Genomic DNA, 20,027 nt, shown 5'->3' with positions numbered 1-20,027 from the left:
CATATGTCTTACAGCTTTCTCTTGATTTAGATTACATTCTTTAGAGCATGTGCAGCAAATAGTTGCATGTAATCTTTTTTCTTCCATTTTGATAGTTGCAAAAAAAATCTATTTTGGTGATAGTTAACCTTTTTCATACTCTCCTCCACCAGCCCACCTGTCTCCTGTCAGTCCTGTCCACTGACAGTATCTTATTGAGTTTCTGCATGCCACACTCATACTTGCAATGTGTTAAAGTTATACATCCTTTCCTTTTGCCTTCCTTCTCTCCTTCTCCTAAGTAGTCCCTTAGTTTGATTCATTTTCTATGTTTAACTATATAAATGGTTGTGTACATTGATACATACACATATGTACATGTCCATAAATATGTACAATTGTTTCTTTTTTTGAAAATGGGTCATTAGAACAGTGGGGTAAGATGGTTGACTTCAAGAAAAAGAACAGGGAAGACAAAAAGAAAAAGGTATTGAACACTGAGATTATGGATAAAGAAGCAGTAAAATGTGACACAGGAAGAAGTAGACATAAGTTGCCCAAATAGCTCTTGAGGCTTATTTGTACCGACAAAGAACTAGGGGACAGTTTGAGAAAAGAAGATAATCCTGAGAAGCTAGAGCTCTGCCTCAAGCCCCTACACTGCATTTAGGTTTTTGTTGTGTGTGTGTCGGTTGTGGGGCCTGAACTCGGGGCCTGGGCACTGTCCCTTAGCTCTTCAGCTCAAGGCTAGCGCTCTACCACTTGAGCCAAAGCACCACTTCTGCTTATGTGGTACTGAGGAATCTAACCCAGGACCACATGCATGCAAGGCAAGCACACTACCACTGAGCCACCTTCCCAGCCCCCACTGCATTTAGTTTTAGTATTGATTAATTCTGTCTTGTATGCTCCCATTGAAAACTGGGTGATAGAACTGGATGATTTTTTTTTTTTTTGGTCCTGGATAGGTTGTGGTCTTTGTTTGTTTGATCTTATTTTGAAACTTTTTTTTTTTTTCAACAGGTGAGGACTGTTTATTGAGGGACAGCAAGGGGCACAATCCCGTGGGATTGGAGGTTGTGCAAGGAACTGGATTTTGGGGTGGGCTTATATTATTTTGAAACTTTTTATATTCTTTTTAAACTTGGACAGACATCTCAAGTTTCACTTGAATGTCACTTTTAATTAAGTAAAATAAATAATTGTTAGCACTGCTTTTGCTGGTTGATTAGAGGTGGAGCCTCATGAGCTTTTCTGTCAGAGCTGGCTTCTAACTATGAACTTCTAAACCTCAGCCTTCTGAGTAGCTAGGATTAGAGGCCATTTAATACTGGTGGATTACAGCTAACAGTTCTGGGCCTCTTCCAAATTCTTATTGGTCTCTATCAGTTTTTGTCATCATTAATGTTGTCTTCTTTTTAGTCTATAGGTTATTTTGTCAAATGGAACTGGTTTGAGAAAATAGAATGTGAAATCAACATCGAAATTTTTTATCTGTGGCTGTCAAGATTTGTAGACCATAAAAGATCTATCTCAAGTTTTCACCTATAGACATTATTCTAAAAGATATGAGCATATGAATATGTTGCTTTAAAATATATAATTGTAATGGCACAATATTACTTTTCTCCCTGTTTGGGGAGTCTAGTGCTACCAATAGATAGATTGAATTTTTAATGTCTCAATTTTTATATTTCGAGTAAATATACATTACACAAGTAGGGAGAACTTACCTAGCATGCCTGAGTTCAATCCCTAGTACTAAGTTAAAAAAAAAGATTTTAAAACTTACTGTCTCTTAAAATTAACTAGTGAAATTCAGTTATAATTGAATGTTAAAAAAGGAAACTTTTTTTCTTTGTATTTTCTGCCTACTCTGTTATCTCCTAATTTCATCAAGATGGTAGAACAAAGTTGGGTAAATATTAAGTAGATTTGTAGGCTTCAGATGTTCAAGTGTACAAAGTGACCCAAAGATGGATCACTAACATAGTATACTAATAGTATTATACATCCGATGAAGAGGTTGATCTACATGTATAAAACCAAAGAAATATATGACTAGATTTTGAAAAGAAAAGCCATAATCCTCTTTGACTAAATTCTGCCTACACGGAACTCACATTCTGGTGGGATTGGGGTGCAGATAATGAATAAGTAGAACATATAGTATATAAGATGTGATAACTGCTTTGATGTAGAATAAAGCAAATGAAAGGTATGAAGCAGTATGGGGGGTGGCTCTGAGTAGGAGGCTAGAAAGATTAAATCTTACAATAGTGTATCACAGGTAGGTCTTACTTGAGAAATTGACATTTGAATAACACTCTAAGGAGATGTGGGAATTATGTGTGTAGTAGATTGAAGAGAAAGTCCAAATAAAGGGACTCACAGGCATTCTTTTCAGATGACTAAGTTTATTTAAACAATTACAGTTATTATTCTACAGTCACTCAAGCTTTTTTCCCGTAATAGAATGTCCAGCAAAGAGGTGAAGACTGCTTTAAAAAGTGCAAGAGATGCAATCAGAAACAAAGAATACAAAGAAGCTTTGAAACATTGTAAGGTAACCAATATTTGTTTCTTGTACTCTGAAGTATGTTACCAATATATGTATTACTGTAAAATTTGGATCATTTACTCTTCAATTGCAACATGAGTGGTAAAACCATTTAGAAGACTCACGAAAGTGGTTAGACTGTCTTCTTACCTTACTCTATAAGTAGGATAAATTATTTTTGCTACCCTTAATTGTATGTTTCTCTATTGATGAATTATCAAGGCCAGGTTCTCAAAATCTGAATGTGTCGAAGTACCTGTTGACACTAATATATCTTAAAGTTTATTCTTTAATGGTTGACAGTCTAACTCTATTTGTTTTGTGGGTGAAAGAATCAAGATTCAAATGTTCATTTATGTGTGAAGAACATGTTCCTATTAGAAAGAGTATACAGGAAAGATAAGAGGGTTGTGGTACAAGTAAAGTCCTTGGGAAGGTGAGAGAAGATAAGATTTAGAGCTTGAGAATAGGCCTTTTATTTCTATCATATACAGTGTTTCCTCTATAGATTTAGTAGTGAGAAAGGTTAACAGTCCCTTCTGATGGCTTCTCTTTTTTTTTTTGGTAGAAGTTTAAACTGATAGTGGGATGGCTTGCCTAAGAGATTTGAGACAAAAGAAAGTTTGAAGCAGTTGTTATTCTTAGTGAGTGAGAAAACAAAGTTACTAGTAAGAATTGAAAGGATTACTAGGCCCATTTGAAGAACTGGCCCATTGAATTTTCATATTGGAAGGTGAAATTGGTGAACTCAGCTGTAGTTCTTCCTTCTATATAAAGCTTCTCAAATTTATATATGGAAATGATGTGGTTAGACTATGGATGGTGAGAATGACAAGGTGAATAAAAGACAAAAGAGTTCAGGATGTGATGTCAAGGGAGTAGTGACAGTGATGGGCCATGGAGTTTTGACCTGGATAAGGATAGATGAAAAATACAAAGTAGTGTGTTAAATAGTGCAAAAAAGAGCATGGGTCACGAATTTGGGATAATAAAGATTTAAGAATTGTTGCTATGGAAATCATTAACTGTAATTGAATAGGGAAGATATAAGAGGAGATATTGGCATGCTGGAAATCAAGATTCTGGGTAAAGAGTATTATGAAGGTTAATAACTAACAGGCTACCATGTCCAATGAGACATCATGAATGTTGATAACACCAAGCATATTTTTGGTGGTATGGTTTGATCACATTAGCTTCAAAGATAGTAGTGTTTTTGAAATAAGGAAGAACAGAAGAGGAATGTTTCAAATATGGAGAAAACTTGGCTGATTTGAATTGTCACTATAAAGAATTTAGGAGAGCCGGCGCTGGTGGCTCACTCCTATAATCCTAGCTACTCAGGAGGCTGAGATCTGAGGATTCAAAGCCAGCCAGGGCAGGAAAATCTGTGAGACTCTAATCTCCAATAAACCACTAGAAAACCAAAAGTGGCATTGTGGCTCAAGCGGTAGAGCGCTTGTCTTGAGCTGAAGAGCGCAGGGACAGTGCCCGGGCCCAGAGTTCAAGCCTCATGACTGACCAAAAAAAAAAAAAAAATTAGGAGAGTAATATGGAGATGACAGGGCCAAGAGAAATATATAGCATGAAGATGAGAATTTAAGGATAAAGGATGCCCTTGTGAGGTTTAGGTTTCTGGTAGTGACTCCTGAAGCTGTGATGGTACTAATCCTTATATAGAAGGTGAAGAGTCTCATCAGACTCATGGGTGAGAGGTGGAGTAAAAAAGTAGAGATAAGTATTTGGCTTATTTAATACTTCACATGTGAATCCATTTTTACTGTACTTCAGTACTGTAGCAGTCTTCTTTTTGTAAGTTTTCTGCAGAATTCAGATTTGAATTCCACCTAGTAGTGCACAATTTGTACTGGAGAGACCCAACTAGAAACTAGAAACCCAACTAGAAACTAGAGACCCAACTAGAAAACATCAATGGCAAGCATCTGATTACTTATCTGAAGGAACCTAGGATGTTGATTGAAAATAAATGAATTGGTCTTCATTCATTTTTAGCAAGATAGAATTAAGCAAGATAGATTCATTCATAACAAGCTATAGAGTCTTGCTATGTACCCTCAGGCTGTGTACCCTATAACATGCTATGTAGCTCAGACTGGCCTTAAACTCAATACTCTTAACTCAGCCTTCCCAGTGCTGGAATTATAGGCATGCAAGATCACATTCAGCACCTGAATGGATTTTTTATACAGGTGGAGTCAAGTATCCCACAATTTCTTGGAATTTTATACTCATTTTCAACATCTTTTAATTATTCCTTAAAATGTGTTTCAGATTTGAAAAAGTGATCATTAGCCATATAGTCAGTAATGGGTGATTGATTGTGGCATTTGTTCAGCAGTTGTGGGCCTTGCATTATACTTGGCTTTCAGAACATAAGCATTATGGATTTTTTAGGAGATACCCTATTGGACAGAATGGAATTTGTACAATATTCTGGTGACTATCAGAAATATTATATGGGAACATATAAGGATAATGATTTGACTGGTTCAACTCATAGAAATGCTTTTATTTTGCCTGGAATATGTAAAACTTTGAGAGGCTAATATTAGATTACCTACATTCTAGAATGTATTTACTTCCTGCTTCAAGCTATTTTATTTTATCTTTTTTTATTGTGAGAATACTGTACAGAGGAATTACAATTACATGGGCAAGATAACTAGTACATTTCTTTTTTTTTTGTTGTGAAAATACTGTACAGAGGGGTTACAATTACATGGGCAAGATAGTGAGTACATTTCTTATCAAGCATTGTAGCCTCCTCCTTTGTTTACCCTTCCCATCCCTTCCCATCCTCCCCCCCCCCAAGCCTCCTCCCCCTCCCCCAAGTTGTAAAGTTTGTTTTTGACATGACAACTTGTACTTCTCATTGTTGCAACAGGTCTACCTGTATCCTTATTTAAACGACCCCCTCCACAAATTATACCAACATCAAATACAGTGAAAGCAGGGGTTATACTGTGGGGGAGGGACATACAAAGCAACAAAGAAATAATCTTATAATTGCGTTAGAAACAAATGCATGAAAGAAAAAAAACATTTACGAGTATATTTCTTATGAAGCATTGTTGCCTCCTCTTTGTTTCCACTTCTTATCCCTTCCCATACTCCCCCCACCTCCCCCCATCCACCTACCCCCCACCAAAGTTGGAAAGTTCGTTTTTCGACATAACGATTTGTGCATCTCATTGTTGCAATGGGTCCACCTGTAAGTAGCTGTTATTTCCAAAAGTCTCTATGTGTAATTTTTGTTGCATATGGCAGGTGTTATTTAAACTTTGATCAGCTGCTATTTATTTTGAACATACATTTGGTATAGTCATGTAAGAGTGTCTTTACTTTTCTCTAGCTTATAATTTACACAAAAATCAATCTGGATACTATAGAAAACATTAGGGTAAAGAAAATTATTACAGTTGGATGAAGTGAAATGAAATAGAGAATAGTTTTGTGAGTTTACTGGGAATGTCACAGGAGGATACCCAGTATTCTCAAAGAGCAGGAAGGAATTTTTTGTGGAAGCATCAGGATCATGTGAACAGCTTTCAAGAAATATACCTTATATTCTACACTCTTTACAAACTGGTACCATTAACTTCCTCTCTCCTTTAACACACTGCAGCCAGAAGGGTTAGGTAGCATTTTGCATTTGTCCCATCATATATCAGTTTCCTGACTCCTTAACAGACTGTTGTTTTATTGTATTTCTTCAGTAGTTGCCAAAATGTAATGACTTGTCTTAATTTTTTTTTAATCAGACAGTCTTAAAACAAGAGAAAAATAACTATAATGCCTGGGTTTTTATTGGTGTTGCTGCAGCTGAGCTAGAACAACCTGATCAGGCCCAGGGGGCTTATAAGAAAGCTGCTGAACTAGAGCCAGATCAATTACTAGCTTGGCAGGTATGTGTACATTATTTTTCTATAGTATGGAAAATTTGTATTTGTTTTTTAATTCTTAAAAATAGAGGTAACGATTTGAAAATAAGTACTTTACTCTCCTTTTCCCCATGTAAGAACAATCTTTTATTTATTGGTCTTCTAAACTTCAAAGTTATTTTGGAAAAACAGCACTGTCCAAGATATTGTTGATCATTTTTAACATTCTACTCTGGATTATTTTGTATGCAGATTAAAGTTGAAAAATAATTATGTAACTCTCCGGTTTAATTATATGTGCATACTTACCCAGATCTGTGCTTAAGTGGGGAAAAAGAAGTACATAATCATAGGCTTTTCTAAAAATAATATAAAAGTTTCAATTCTCTGCCTTGAATGTAGTGTTTTTTCTTTTTTCTTAATTGTTTTTAGTTGAATTTTCTAATGTTTTATCTTTAATATTTAATTTGTTTCATATGTTAATCACATCTTTGAAATTATATTAATAGGAAGTAGTATGTTCTGGTGAGTGGACTTTTTGTCTCAGCTAAAAATGAATATGAATGTAAGGTGTGTGGTAAAATATGTTGACTGAGGATATCTGTATCTTTTTTTTTTTTGTTGGTTGTGGGGCTTGAACTCTGTGTTTGGGTGCTGTCCCTCAGCTCTTCAGCTCAAGGCGAGTGTTCTACCACTTGAGCCACAGCACCACTTCCAGTTTTCTGGTGGTTTATTGGAGATAAGAGTCTTAGGGACTTTCCTGCCCTGGCTGGCTTTGATCCGTAATCCTTAGATTTCAGCCTCCTGAGTAGCTAGGATTACAGGCATGAGCCATTGGCTCCTGGCGATATCTGTATCTTTATTTGAAGTAAAAATACTAATTTTCATAGACTACTGGGTTTTTGACTGTATCATAAAGCAGTATCAAATAAAATAGGATCTTAAATGTGCATCAAGTACACGTATATACTCATACACACAAAATGGTATCTGTGTAATAGTAATGGCTTCACTAGCCTGGTTGCAGTATATGCATTTCACAATATGTACATTTATCAGATACCAAGTTGTACATCTTAATGTATACAGTATTTACATATCAATAATACCTCCAAAAAGCTATTTTCTAAAATGTGTTGAATTTTTTTTTTTTTGCTGGTCGTGGGGCCTGAACTCGGCCTGGGCACTGTCCCTCAGCTCTTCAGCTCAAGGCTAAGCCCCCTACCACTTGAGCCACAGCACCACTTCTGGCTTTTTCTGCTTATGTGGTGCTGAGGAATCGAATCCAGGGCCTCATGCATGCAAGGCAAGCACTCTACCACTGAGCTACCTTCCCAGCCCCAATGTGCTGAATTTTTTTTTCTGAAAAATAGTGTGAAACACTTCAAATGCATTTTGAAAATAAAGCAAATAGCATAATAAACTACTTTATGCCTATCATCCAGATTCAACAAGAATTTACTCACAGATAATATTTTTTTAAATTTTTATTTATTTTTTATTGTGAAAAATACTGTACAGAGGGGTTACAATACATGGGCAAGATAGTGAGACAGATAATATTTTTTAATCTGTGTTTTCCTATGCCCTCACATCCTTAATTTTATCTCCAGATTTTTTCCCAGAAAACCTCATATATTTTACCTATAAACTATGATAATCTTTATGATAAGTTATCTTTAGAGATTTTCACATTATTTTGTAAAATAAATGAGATACAGAGATTTTGGGTAAGATTGTAACACTACTTCCTCCTTCTGTAGGGCTTAGCAAGCTTGTATGAAAAGTGTAACCACATAAATGCCAAGGATGACTTACCTGGTGTTTACCAAAAGCTCCTGGATCTTTATGAAAGGTAATGAATATAGGGGAAAGGCTAGTTTCTTTACAAAGCTGATTGAAAATTATGTAGAACTACCCTAAACACTTAGTGCCAATTGGGATGCATTTGTCTCAAATGTTAGTAACTGAATCTCTTGTGACTGAAATAGCATCAAAACATTGCTATTAGCAAAATTGAATTAACTTTGCAATTCTAGTATTATTTTCAGTCCATGTAATGAAAGGTAGTTTTTAAAACCTTTTTATTTTTAACTCATAAAATTTTACTGTAGTATAAAGAGAGAATATTTTCTAATGTAAATTGATAATATTATTGGGATTTTTAATTTTTAGTGTTGTAAGTCCTTGGTTTGTTTCATTGTCAAATTAACACCTTAACATCTCCCCTCTCCCTTTTTTTTTGACCTAAGCGTTGACAAACAGAAGTGGTGTGATGTCTGTAAGAAACTTGTGGATCTGTATTACCAAGAAAAGAAACACCTAGAGGTTGGTGGTTGATTTTCTAGTTAGTGTCTTAGACTTACTTTAGTAGAACTATTATTAGAAGAAATCTTTTTTAAGCTTAATCAAAAATTAACATGTAGTGTTATCAATAGAATTTAAGAGATAAATTACAATGCTTTGAAGCTGTAAATTAGAATTCAAATTTAAGGTATAATTTCTAAACCTTTCGTAAATTGTTTAGAAGTTAGATGAATAAAGTCTTGCCTGGGGAACTATTTTAGACATCTCCATAGATGTAAATTATGGTGATGGTTGAATGTAGTCATCCTACTTGTGTCTACTGTGGTATCTCTGTTGTACTTTTAAAAAACTAGAATTTCCCAATTAACTTTTTAAATGGATTTTCTAACAGATGGGACTTCTAACAGATGCAATTTTTATGTATTAGTATATAAAAATTTTATTTTCACATTTTATTGCCATTTACATTTTTATTTTTCAATAGGTAGCACGAACATGGCACAAATTGATAAAGACAAGGCAGGAAGAAGGTGCAGATAAGCAAGAGCTTCATCAGCTGTGGAGAAAATTGACTCAGTTGCTAGCTGAGAGCACAGAGGATGAGAATAATGAAACCCAACAACTGGTATTGACATATTCCTCACAACTGAACAAGAAAATTGATTATTTGAGTTTGGAAAAGGGTGATAAATATTTTAGGTAGTATATGTATATCACACTACCTATTTTTTTTTACAGTTTTATATTCATGGGGGCTTTTCTTTATAATGTTAGAATTATTGGCCTGTAGTCTCATATACATTCTGAAGGGAAAAGAATTGTTCTCAGAGTATTAGAATTTCATTCTCTCACATTAATAGGAATATGCACTGTCAGTAATGAATCACTGGAAAAAAACCTAAAAATTGGTTTTCACAAAATTGCTCTAAATTTTATTAAATGTTGTACTTTGAAGGTATGCTTCTTTTTACTTACGAGTTAAGAATTCTGAATTAGTTTGAGGCTTAACAGTTCATCTAGAGTATTTATATTTAGCAATTAGAATATTTATACGAGATAACATTCCTTTTTAGTGTATATTTTAAAATTAATTAAAAAGAATTTTTAAGAGTATGTCATTGGTTTTGAACCATAATCAGAAAATATTTCTTTTTATTTTAACTTTAAAAATCACCTTAATTTCTGATTATAATAGTCACTTGATGTATGCTTGTTAAATTGAATAAAAAATTTAAATCATAACAGTTAATAGGGTCTACATAGGATAGAAAGTTCATTTCTTTTGTATATTTGTTCACTCATTTACTCATTGATTTGTTCTGTTATTCAGAAAATATTTAATGAGGATGTATCATGTATCAGGCAATGTATTAAGTATTAAGAGATGAGAACAAAAATGTGAGAATGAAAAAGATTCTATATGAATACCCATTTTTAAAATTAGAACTCATGAAGCCAAATGGTTAATATAATGTGCTATAAAGTGCTTGCCTTAGCTTCTCATATTGCTGTTATTATTCAATATATACTAAAAAAAGTCCCTTGAAATTTCCTCCAGAGTCAGTAAACACTGCTTAAGAAAAGTGCTTTCAGTATGATTCAACCATTTCTCTCTCTTTCTCTTTTTTGTTTTTTGTTGGTCATGGGGCTTGAACTGTGGGCCTGAACCCTGTCCCTCAGCTCTTCAGCTCAAAGTTAGTGCTCTACCACTTAAGCCACTGTGCCACTTCCGTTTTTCTGAGTGGTTTATTGGAGATAAGAGTTTCATGGACTTTCCTGCCCTGGCTGGTTTTGAACTGTGATTCTCAGATCTCAGCCTCCTGAGTAGGATTATAGGTGTGAGCCACTGGCACCTGGCTATGTCTCTTTTTTTAAAGAAGAAATAGAATTTAGCTTCATGAATATAGCTCTGTGGTAGAAAGCTCACCTAGCATGTACAAGGCCCTGGGTTTGATTCAAAGCACTAGAAAAAAAAAAGCAAGATTATGCTTCCATTGACTTATTTGTGACATAGCAAAAAAATGAAAGAATGTTTTATTAAATTAACGTTGGTAATTTATAGTTATCACTTACTACTTCAGTGAAGTCTATGGCCAAATAGAGTTATACTGCATTCTAGAACTTTTTTTACATCATTGATATTGTTAGGGCCAGTCAGTAAAGTGTACTTACAGCAGTTGAAGGTATGGTCTGTATAAACTAGTATTATACATTTAACTGATTATAACATTTGGCTTTAAAGTATGCAACACAGGTTTCTTTTGTTTCAGCTTTTAACTGCATTTGAAAATGCACTGGTCTTATCAGATACAATTCCTAGTGAAGATCACCAAGTGCTTTATAAACATTTCATTCAGTGTTTATCCAAAGTAAGTAGTTTCTAAAAATTTCTATTTGACTTTTATGTGTTTCTAATTAGGAAAGTGTTCAAAAATTTCTTTTATTACTATTGGACTTTAGTTTATTTTGCTTTTATATTTTCAAGTTTCCCCACGAGGCTGCTAGGTTGAAGAAGGCCTGTGAAGGAATGATAAACATCTATCCTACTGTACAGTATCCATTAGAAGTGATTTGTTTGCATTTAATTGAATCAGGTAATTTCTTCTTTATTATGTTGTGTATCCCAGGGGTCTGTGATTGTATGGAAATGATATTGCAATCAGTCAAAAACTGGCTTAGTGCTCAGCAAGTGTATAGTGTTGTTTCAGTGTTAGGGGACATAAAATAAATACAGTATGTAGCTTTTATATACACAAAACACTGGATAATACAGGAAAATGCAATTACATAGAAGAATTATGAATTACAGAGTCATTTGTTTACCAGTAAAGTTTTTTAAATAGTAGTAATTGAAGAATTTCTTGAATCTTCTATTGACATTATTAGATGGTATTGAAAATTACTACTGATGGCTGAACAGAGCTGTGTAGCTAGGTACATTTGGTTTTGTTTTTTTAAGGAATAATAAAATAGGTTTGTTTGCTTATAGGGAAAGCATAACTAAGATGTAGTTTGGCTGAATGAGTGTGGCTACATTTTATGGAATGTCATAAATTGAACTTGGGAAAGATTAGCTTTCTTAGTGTTTATGTTGTATCAGTGTTACAAGAACATTTTTCTAATATTGCAATATTATAAAGTAATGAATTTAAAGCTGGGCACTGGTGACTCATGCCTGTAATTCTAGCTACTTAGGATTCTGAGATCTGAAAATTGCAGTTCAAAGCCAGCCCGGGCAGAAAGGTCTATGAGACTTATCTCAAATGAACCACTAGAAAACTGGAAGTGGTGCTATGGCTCAAGTGGTAGAGTGCTAGCCTTGAATGAAAGAGCTCAGGAACAGCACCCAGGCCCAGAGTTTCAAGCCTCACAACTGACCAAAAAAAAAAAAAAAAGTAATGAACTTTGTGAATGCTGTATTTCTTAATGAAATAGGACAGATTCAGGTTGAAGAATGTTTCAATGCAAAATTAATGCTTTTGTGACTTTCATATTTTCTTTGGGGATAAAAGAGAAGTGATAAAAACTAGATTGTTAGAAGTTGACAAACTTGTAGGAGTGAATGTGTTGTGCCCCATGGATATTTAGGCAGCTTGAAGAGTTGGGCCATCTTGATTTTCACACTAGTCTCTGTCTTCTTTGCCAGTATTTGTATTGAGTAGATTGTTTTAAAATAGTTTGAATATCAGCTGGGTGCCGGTGGCTCACGCCTGTAATCCTAACTACTCAGGAGGCTGAGATCTGAGGATCGTGGTTCAAAGCCAGTCCAGGCAGGAAAGTCCTTGAGACTCTTACCTCCAATAAACCACCAGAAAACCGGAAGTGGCTCTGTAGCTCAAGTGGTAGAGTGCTCGCCTTGAGCTGAAGAGCTGAGGGACAGCGCTCGGGCCCAGAGTTTAAGCCCCATGACCGACAAAAAAAAAAAATAGTTTGAATATCATCTCTGTCCATACTTACTCTCCTGAATTGAACAAGTTCAAATCAGTAACTGCAATAGAAATAATACCAATGTGGTGGTAACTATGAACTATTTACTCATCTGTTTTTATTTTCACTTTGTTACTAAATGAGAATATACATGGGAATACTTTATATATAAATAACTCTTTTATTTGCCAGAGCAGACAAATAGTTGAAAGTTATTCCTAGAGATAACTGAGGGGGACTTCCTGAAAGGAAATGACCATCACACCTACTGGATCTCCCTACTTTAACCTATATTTTTGATAAGTCCTACTTGTATTTGGAGGTTAAGTACCTCCCAAAGTAAAGTGTTAATAATCTGGGGTAAAGATGAATAGTTCCCTCAGAACAATAAGAAGTTATGTTTGATTACTTCTGTTTTCTTTTTATTCTTCCTCTAAGCCAGAGTTTCTTTTCTTTTCTTTTTCTTTTTTCTTTTTTTGGTCAGTTGTGGGGCCTGAACTCTGGGCCTGGGCACTGTTCCTCAGCTCTTCAGCTGAAGGTTAGCATTCTACCACTTGAGTCACAGTGCCACCTCTGGCTTTTTCTGTTTATGTGATGCTGAGGAATCGAACCCAGGGCCTCATGCATGCAAGGCAAGCACTCTACCACTGAGCCACCTTCCCAGCCCTAAGCCAAAATTTCTTTATTCTGAAAATTAAGAACTTCTGAAAATCTTGAAAAGTCTTGTAAAAGCTGTTCCTTCCTTCCCCACAGTACTATGGTATCTGCAGAAATCGCTACTACATAGCACGTAATCACTACTTCCCTTCCACCCTGGACAAACATTTTCTTTTGTCTTGTTCTGGATGTTGAAACTTGAAGATTCATTTTCACAATAACTCAATTTGTAAAATGTAATAAGTTGTAAATAGCCTTTATAGTTCAATTGTTTGTTGAAATGTTTTTTTCATGCTAAATGACCTTTTTATTTATCTTGCTTTGTTGCTGAAATAGGGAGGGGAGGATAAGAAAACTTAGTTGTTAAATTCAAGCAGAAAAAGAGCCTGTGATTTTTGGTGTGGGGACAGGGGATAATACTCAGTGATAGAGCACTTGCCTAGCAAGGATAAGGTTCTAGGTCCCTTCTGAAACACTGGAAAATCAATACATATTTTTTATTCTAGAAGTAATTGAAAATCCAGATTAAAATAAGGAAATAAATATCCTTTCAAATTGTACAAGTTCTCTATACCCTCAAGCAAGATTTACTTGAAAGAAATATTCTACAGTATCAATCAGTTTCTCTAGTATGCCAGAAATAAAAACGAATTAGTTATTAAAGAAAAATTCATCTTTATTTATTTATTTTTTTATTTTTTGTGAACATACTGTACAGAGGGGTTACAATTACATGGGCAAGATAATGAGTACATTTCTTATCAAGCATTGCAGCCTCCTCCTTTGTTTACCCTTCACATCCCTTCCCAGCCTCCCACCGGCCCCCCACTCAATTCCCCTTCCCCCCCCCCCAAAGTTGTAAAGTTCGTTTTTGTCATGACAACTTGTACTTCTCATAGTTGCATCGGGTCCACCTGTATCCTTAAACGAAAATCTTTTTTTGTAACTCACTTTAGAAAACATATTTCCATAGGTATTAGTTTGCATCCCACCTGCAAAACACTATTTATCCATGGACTGTGCCCCAAGTTTGACTTAAAAAATACATACTTAAAAAATACAACTACTTATATATATAAGTAGTTGTACAAAGGGTTGCCGTTCAACAAAGCAATTCATGAATACAGTGCATCTTGAGCAGTGTCACCCATCCCTCCTCCTTCACTTTTCTTAATTTTGTAGTATATGTATTAATTTTTTTGCCACTTAACAAAGCAGTTTATGTATTAAATGCATCTTGATCTTTGTCACCCCCTTCAACATTTTACCCACCTTTGACCTACCCCCTTTTTTTCCCTGAATTTTGTGGCATATACAGTGAATTCTTGGCTGTATTCTCCTCCTCTTCTCCTCTTCATCTGTCTACCAATCTCCCCTTGGCTCCACCCTCCCCCCCCCCCCCAGCATCTTGCAAGTACTTAGTTCCTGGTGAAATAAGGTGGCTGAGACTAAATAATTTCTTGCAGACATCCTGGTGTCTAGGCAGGAGATTTGGGGCTGTCCACCCAGCTCCAAGGCCTAGAGTTGAGACAAACCATCCTTTGAAGTGCAGATATACCTGGCTCAATCAGGTGAGCTAGGAGTGCTGTGCTTTAGAGAAATGAATATATCATAGCCTTAGGAAAGCTTTGATTCACTCCATAAACGGCTTGAATCACCTGCCTCTGAATAGCCTCTAAGAATAACATATGTGGATGGTTAAGGCCTGTCTCTCCTAGATGGGCAAGCTTTACTGGTACCTGAGTATGTCTACTTAAGTTCTAGCATCTTGTCTTCTTAGTGGGGGAGGGTGATGTACCTCCTCTCCCTTCCCCCCCAGGTGATAGGTATACTTGAATCCCTAAAAACAGGGGCGGGCACTTGGCTGATAGGTTGCTGAACCTGTCAGTCCAGTGCCTGGGACTTGAATTATCCTGTAACCCTGCAAGGACTCTATTTAGGTATGGAAAAGTGCATGCACTGGGACACCATGCCACATGTGTCTCCATGATCACATTCTGTGTCCTGTCTCCTGGCTTGTCTCCATTCATCATGGCATTTGGTATTGTTTTTGTTCTTTCTTTCCCGTCTGGCCTGTTTCCTAATTGTGTTATGTGTATTTGGGGGCTGCAGGCCTTTGTAACAACTGGCTGTCTGTGGCCTGCTGTGTAATAAAGACTCTAAAATTCCACCTACCAGTGTGACTTCTGAGAAACTTCAGCTTACAACACTGGTACTTATTTTGTTGGTCTTTGACTAAGTCTTTGTAAAGAATTATACTATTTCAGCTTTCTTCAGTGTCTATTATACTTAAGTTATTTCATTTGTAACAATTTGCATATAATCCAGTATGTTTACTTATAGATTTATAGCCACATTTTAGCTACTTCAGATGAGGGAAGCCATGCAGCCTTTGTTTCTCTGGTTCTGGCTCATTTCAGTTAATATAATTTTTTTATGTCTTTCCATTTCCTTATGACTAGTGCAATATCATCCTTTCTAATGGATGAATAAAATTCCATTGTGCACATTACCACATTTTCTTGATGCATTCATCCACTGAGGGGCATTTGGGCTGATTTCATATCTTGGCTATGGTATAAATAGTTCTATAATGAACTATGGTTGTGCTCTAGAGCCTTGTTTGTACTCTATTGAATAAATGCTCAGGAGTGGAATAGGCTGGAAGAAAGAGCTTCTTCAATAAATGGCCTGGCAAAACTGGATATCCACATGCAGAAAACTGAAACTAGATCTTTATGTATCACCTTGCACCAGCTTCATTTCAAAATGGATCAAAAACCTCAATGTTAGACCAGAAATCATGAAACTATTATAGAAAGAGGTAAGGGAAACACTAGGGTTCTTGGGTACAGGTTGAAACTTTTAGGTAAAGATTTGGAAATACAACAAATCAAAGGAAAACTTGATGAATGGAATTGCAACAGACATAAATGTTTCTGCATGGTGAAGGACATAGCTAACAAGCAAAAAGAAAACCCACAGAATAGAAGGTTTTTATCAGCTATACTTCAGACAGAGGCCTAACATCCCAAATATATTTAGAGCTTAAAAATTAAACCCTCAAAAAATAAATCTTCAAAGAAAAAACAACCCAATTCATAAATGGGCTAATGACTTAAAGAAAAACTTTTCAGAAGTAAAAATGGCCAATAGACACATGAAGAAATGTTCAGCATCTCTGGCCATGCAAATCAAAACAACACTGTGATTCCACCACACCCTAGTTACAATGGTTATTATCAAGAAAACAATGAATAATAAATGCTGATGAAGATGCAGCCAAAGAGAACTCTGTTATACTGTTGGTATTAACACTGTTGATGGGAATGTAAACTTGTTTAGCCACTATGGAAAGCAGTATGTAGGTTCCTCAAAAAACTAAATATAGAACTACCCTATTTACTTGCCATTTTGAGGACAAGTGAACATAAATAATAGCAACAACAAAGCAATGTTTTAAGCTATTTTAAAGTCATAAATCTCTAGTCTTTGAATCCTTTTAATGTTAAAAAGAGGATAAATTAGTGATTTTTCTATTCAAAAGCAATGATACCTATTTCTGTTTTATTCTCAACAAAGATTTTTTTAGGTAGTATTCTCAACAATGAATATGGAAGAGAGAATTGAGGGTACAAGGTATCTTCACAAAGCATGTTATTATATTAATGCTGCTAGTTTTTGTTACAATTGGTCCTATGTGGAGAATTTGTTACCAAGAGCTGCATAAATATAGTCTTCCAAAATCTCATTTTGTTTCTATAATTGTACTTTTAGGTATTAACAAAGAATATGTTACATCGGTTTACCTTCTTTTAGAAGTTGCCCTGTTCATCTTAAGCCTTTTGGAAAGTGCTTATACATGCTTTTCTTACCCATGTACAATTTTAGGTACTCTAACTTTGGATGATCATTGGAGAGATGCATGATTGGCTTTTCCCTTTTTTCATCCCAGATGTGTTTTTTCCCTAATAAACACAATTTATGTTGCCAAGGTAATCTCTCATTAATTGTTCCTATGGAGTAAGACAGTTCTGACTCAGATAGGTAGAAGTTGAAGGTAAAATTTTAATAGCATTTTTCCCCTTTTTTTGGATGTCAATATATTTAATTTTCTATTTTAATTCTTAGTTTTTACCTCTTGAATAACAATTCATGATGGTATTTTTTAAAGAATTATAAAAATATTAATGAATATCTCACATGTACGAGATTGATACTTTCTAAAAGTTACCATTTGTTTACAGGGGCAACAAAAAAAAGGTTATATTTGTTAGACTACAGTAAAAGTGGATTATGGTATTTTACCATATGGTATTGTCTAACAACTGTAGACCTGTGGTTCTTAAAGTATGATCTCTAGAGCTAGTTTGAAATGTAAATTATTAAGTCTTATACCAGACTTACTAAATGAGAAACTATGAACAAGAGTTAGCATGCTGTATTTTAAGTTATTTGGTGCTTAGTGTAGACATATCTACTTCAAATAATGCTGCTTGTTAGAACCAGGGAAGAGCATTGCTTTGTTTGGGAGGATGTAAGGGTATTGGACTAGCATATTGTTTATATTTATGGAAGCAATTGTGAGAACATTAACAAAAAAATACATGTCTGGAAGCATTATAGTAGCAGGCATGTGTCTTTTTCTTTTTAAATTTTTTTGGTCAGTCTTGGGGCTTGAACTCTGGGCTTAGGCACTGTTCCTGAGCCCCTTTTACTCAAGGCTAGTGCTCTGCCATTGAGCCACAGCTCTACTTTTGGCTTCCTAGCCTGGACTTTCCAGCCTGGATTGGCTTTGAACTGTAATCTTCAGGTCTCAGCCTTCTGAGTAGCTAGGATTACAGGCATGAACCACCAGCCTCAAGCTAGGTATGTGTCATTTTCAACTTATTAATCAATTTGAATTCATATTTTGCCAAACAGTACTAAAGCTTTCATTCTTTCGCTGTTATGATTTTTAAAAAATGGTGCTAATTTGTATTTCTATATAACTTATTACTTTTGGATTTTACATCTGTAGTTTCTGATTTTGAAAAGTTTAATTGGTACTATGCAAATACTTTACCTTTAACATCTATGAATAAAACAGTGGTTCTACTTATGGGTTAAGGGTCATATTTTACATGGATATTAAGGCAGTAGGTCTTTTCAGATAAATTGTTTTTATTTGTTTTCTGTATTGTTTCAAATTACAGTAACTTTACTTTTCAAGAACTTTCTTGTGTGATTAAGTAATTTATTTGAGTGCTGAATGCTATTCTTCATCTAAAACCAGAAATTGTATATTAAATTCTTTGTATACTTTTCTTGAGATAGGAATCCTCAGATTGATAGAGGTTGAAGAAAATAGAAATATAACAAAATATATAAATGTTTTCTTTTGAGAACCTAAGCTAGCCTTGAACTCAAAGTCCAGGATCCTGCCTCAGCCTCCTTGGTGCTAGGAATATACACATATACCACCATGCATGGCTGTATATAATGTTTTCTAAACAAAATTTTTTTTATCAGAATAAATTTAAAAATAAATGCTATCATTAGGTTGTTAATAAGTTTAATTATTATATAGAAGATAGTTCATAAATGGAAACCTATTTGCTGAACTTGTTAACAAGACTGTGATTAAGTCATTGTTTAGTGTCCTGATCCTAAAATGCTAACAAATTCCACTGGATTTGGGTACTATGTGCCTTTGTAATGTATTGCTGCTCACAGACAGAGGTTGATGTGAATATCTCCCTTTGACAGAAGGTCCTTCATTTAACAACTGAAATTGTTCCTGATGAATAGGAAAGAGAGATCTGGCATGTCATAGGTTGCTCAACTTAAGTCTACTGGTGCTATGACTTGAGGTTCAGTGTATTTGGATAAAGTGGTTTCTACTTAAAATATTTTAGAAGATGAAGGATTATAGTTTATAAGATTATTTTTCTGTATTTGCTATTTATTTAAGTTTTGAATTCTTAGAATCAAATTATGGTAAAATATGTCTACAGCTTTCTTGATTTAAAACCTTGCATATATCTACATCTATAGATCAATATCTATCTATCTATCTATCTATCTATATATATGTGTACATGTCTAATAACTTTCTTTTTTAATTCCAGGAAATCTTACTGATGAAGGACATCAGTATTGTTGTAAACTAGTGGAAATGAATTCAAAAAGTGGCCCAGGCCTCATTGGCTTAGGTATTAAGGCAATACAAGACAAAAAGTATGATGATGCTATTAGTAATTTAACAGAAGGTAAATATATGGTATATAACATTTAACCTGAAGTGTGACTGGTATTCAGTCAATGGGCATTCATCTTGGAGCTTTGCTTTAAGGAAATATCTAAGGTAGAAAGGGAAAAATTGTGTCTGCATATTCTGGAGTCTGCTTAGGTTTGGATTCCAACTCTCCTACTCACTAATTTTAAGACCATGGAAAAGCATGTTAATTTTTTTTTTAAATTGGTCATGGGGCCTGAACTCTGGGCCTGGGCGCTGTCCCTCAGCTCTTCAGCTCAAGGCTAGCACTCTACCACTTGAGCGTCAGCCCTGCTTCCAGCTTTTTCTGCTTATGGGGTGCTGAGGAATCCAACCCAGGGCCTCGTGCGTGCAAGGCACGCACTCTACCACTGAGCCACCTTCCCAGCCCCGCATGTTAAATTTTCTATATCTTAGTATTTTGATTTGTAAAATAAGG

The 20,027-nt window shown here is 35.1% G+C and overlaps 1 protein-coding gene across 5 annotated transcripts in view; it reads left to right on the top strand.

Annotated features, from left to right (window-relative positions):
• The window catches only part of Ttc37 (tetratricopeptide repeat domain 37), an 87,668-nt gene that overhangs the window by 3,459 nt on the left and 64,182 nt on the right, over window positions 1-20,027 (top strand). For 4 of the 5 annotated variants that reach the window (XM_013022068.1, XM_013022067.1, XM_013022071.1 and 1 more), the window contains exons 2-9: window positions 2,455-2,545; window positions 6,322-6,465; window positions 8,205-8,296; window positions 8,694-8,769; window positions 9,233-9,373; window positions 11,019-11,117; window positions 11,234-11,342; window positions 19,443-19,583. In XM_013022068.1, the coding sequence (XP_012877522.1) occupies window positions 2,456-2,545; window positions 6,322-6,465; window positions 8,205-8,296; window positions 8,694-8,769; window positions 9,233-9,373; window positions 11,019-11,117; window positions 11,234-11,342; window positions 19,443-19,583 (892 nt within the window). In that variant the 5' untranslated portion in view covers window position 2,455. Of the gene's footprint in view, window positions 1-1,057; window positions 1,081-2,454; window positions 2,546-6,321; window positions 6,466-8,204; window positions 8,297-8,693; window positions 8,770-9,232; window positions 9,374-11,018; window positions 11,118-11,233; window positions 11,343-19,442; window positions 19,584-20,027 lie in introns of those variants that run through there. The other variant, XM_013022070.1, reaches the window with a different exon arrangement.

This window comes from Dipodomys ordii, unplaced genomic scaffold (assembly GCF_000151885.1).
Source record: "Dipodomys ordii isolate 6190 unplaced genomic scaffold, Dord_2.0 Scaffold59, whole genome shotgun sequence".
In the NCBI taxonomy this organism is placed as follows: Eukaryota; Metazoa; Chordata; class Mammalia; order Rodentia; family Heteromyidae; genus Dipodomys; species Dipodomys ordii.
Note: the sequence above shows the minus strand (reverse complement) of the source record. Positions and strands in the feature narration are given on the sequence as shown.